The following is a 2,031-nucleotide window of genomic DNA, read 5'->3' on the forward strand; positions in this document are numbered from 1 at the left end:
TTCTATAGCAGCAAAGCCAAAACCATTTTTCAGGGCAGAAGGCTCACATTTATTTCTTGTTTTCATCATTATTCATTGACTTGCCTCTTCTGTTACCTAGATCCACAAACATATCTTAATTAAAAATGATGTCGTTGTTTTCCCACACCCTGTCATTTTTCTCTATGCTGAATCCTACTGTGCAATTTTCTTTATTTCTTTTTTATTGTATTTCTTTTTTATTGATTTTTATTGAGCTCTACATTTTTCTCTGCCCCCCTCCCTACCTCTCCTCTCCCCTCCAACCCTCTCCCAAGGCCCCCACCTACTGTGTAATTTTCTGTAAGGCTTCTGGGCTCCATGGTTTGTCAGTATTCTTCTCAATCCTACACACAGCCGGAAGCCCTCGGACACTGCTCTGTCGGCTCCAGTGTTACCTCTGCTTTCTCTGTCTTCACCCGTGGCGTTCTGTAATCTCCTCCTCTCCTGTGTTTCCTTCCAGACCAGAAACACCACAGCAATCAGCAACATCTCAGGAGTGACAGAAGCCAGACAAGGACTTCCCTCTGACAAGAGGCTCTGATTAAAAAAAAAAAATGCACCACAGAGTGGGGGAGTACCACGCAAGCCAGGTGCACCCCACTTTCTGAATACCCCATCTTTCCCTTCAGTGAGCCTCACTTGCTGTTGTCCAAAGGGTTCTCCATGGAGCAGGACCCACTCCTGTTGGTCACAGTGAGGGACCCCTATACCGGAGACAGCCCATCATCATCTTGGCACAGTGATGGCATCTTCCCTTCCTTTGTGCTCTTCTGCTGTCCCTCAGGCTGGGGACCATCCCTCACCTGTACACAGCTGTTTTATGCCATCACCTTCTAGATCCATCATGAGGATATAAGAAGGGGAACCTAGATCTGGAGAGAAATGCCACTTGTCTGAGACCTGGGTGGGTTTTTCTAGAAATGTCCGATCCAGAAGCTCCAGAGGGACAAAGCCCTTCAGCTGCCGGTGGGAGGAGAGGGTTTCTTTTCTTTTCCCATGAGATGAAGGGCCTGACTGTGAGTCTCAGTCACAGAAGACCTGGCACCTACAGTACAGATCAGAGCAGGGGCTGGAGAAGTAGCTCAGCGGTTAAGAGCACTGACTGTTCTTGCAGAGGACCTGAGTTTGATTCCCAGCACCCATACGGCAGCTCACAACCGTCTATAACTCCAGTTCCAGGGGACCTGATGTCCTTTTCTAGCCTCTGAGGGCAGCGGGCACACACACACATGCAGGCGAAACATCTGTACAAATAAAATAAAAAATAATTAAAAAAAAACAAACATTAGACTAAAGCCTGCCATGCGGTCTCTATCCAAGTGTGTCTGCAGCTGGGTCATGGAAGGGCAACAGAAAGGAGTCAAAATGCTAATATTTAATCACTCATAAAGTATTTTATACCTATCTATGCCATGTATTGGTATACCAAAGAATATGTTTCCCTGCCTAAAACAGGGCTTCCTATAGGAACTTCTTAAACAATCTGTCTTAGTCACTGTTATATTGCTGCGAAGAGACACCATGACCGAGGTAACTTATAAAAGAAAGCGTTTCGTCTGGGGCTCATGGTTCCAGGGGGTGAGTCCATGACCATCATGGCTGGAGGGAGCATGCAGATAGACAGGCAGGCATGGCGCTGGGGCAGCAGCTCAGAGCAAGACCCAGCCAGGCCAGGGACGCACTTGCTCCCACAAGGCCACGCCTCCTAATCCTCCTAAACAGTTCCACCCACTGGGGACTAAGCTCTCAAGCATATGAAGAGGAAAGGCAGAGATGCAGTCACAAGTCAGCCACAGAGAAAGGTGAGAATGCCTTACTGAGGAAGGGCACCAAGTCACGTGGCTAATCATAGATAAGAATTATGGGTTCATTTAGGTTGTAAGAGCTAATTAGTAAGAAGTCTGAGCAACAGGCCGGACAGTTTATAATTAATATAGGCCTCTGTGTGTTTATCTGGGCCTGAACGGCTGTCTGCAGGACCAGGTGAGACAGAAACTTCCATCGACAAGC

At 47.4% G+C, this 2,031-nt stretch overlaps 1 protein-coding gene across 1 annotated transcript in view; it reads left to right on the forward strand.

Annotated features, from left to right (window-relative positions):
- Btnl2 (butyrophilin like 2) overlaps positions 1–858 on the forward strand; it is a 9,106-nt gene extending 8,248 nt beyond the window's left edge. The window contains exon 7 of the mRNA XM_026785405.1: positions 677–858. Within this exon, the coding sequence (XP_026641206.1) occupies positions 677–858 (182 nt within the window). The remainder of the gene's footprint in view (positions 1–676) is intronic.
- The last annotated feature ends 1,173 nt before the right edge of the window (positions 859–2,031 follow it).

The sequence above is a fragment of the Microtus ochrogaster genome, linkage group LG2 (genome assembly GCF_000317375.1).
Source record: "Microtus ochrogaster isolate Prairie Vole_2 linkage group LG2, MicOch1.0, whole genome shotgun sequence".
Taxonomy (NCBI): Eukaryota; Metazoa; Chordata; class Mammalia; order Rodentia; family Cricetidae; genus Microtus; species Microtus ochrogaster.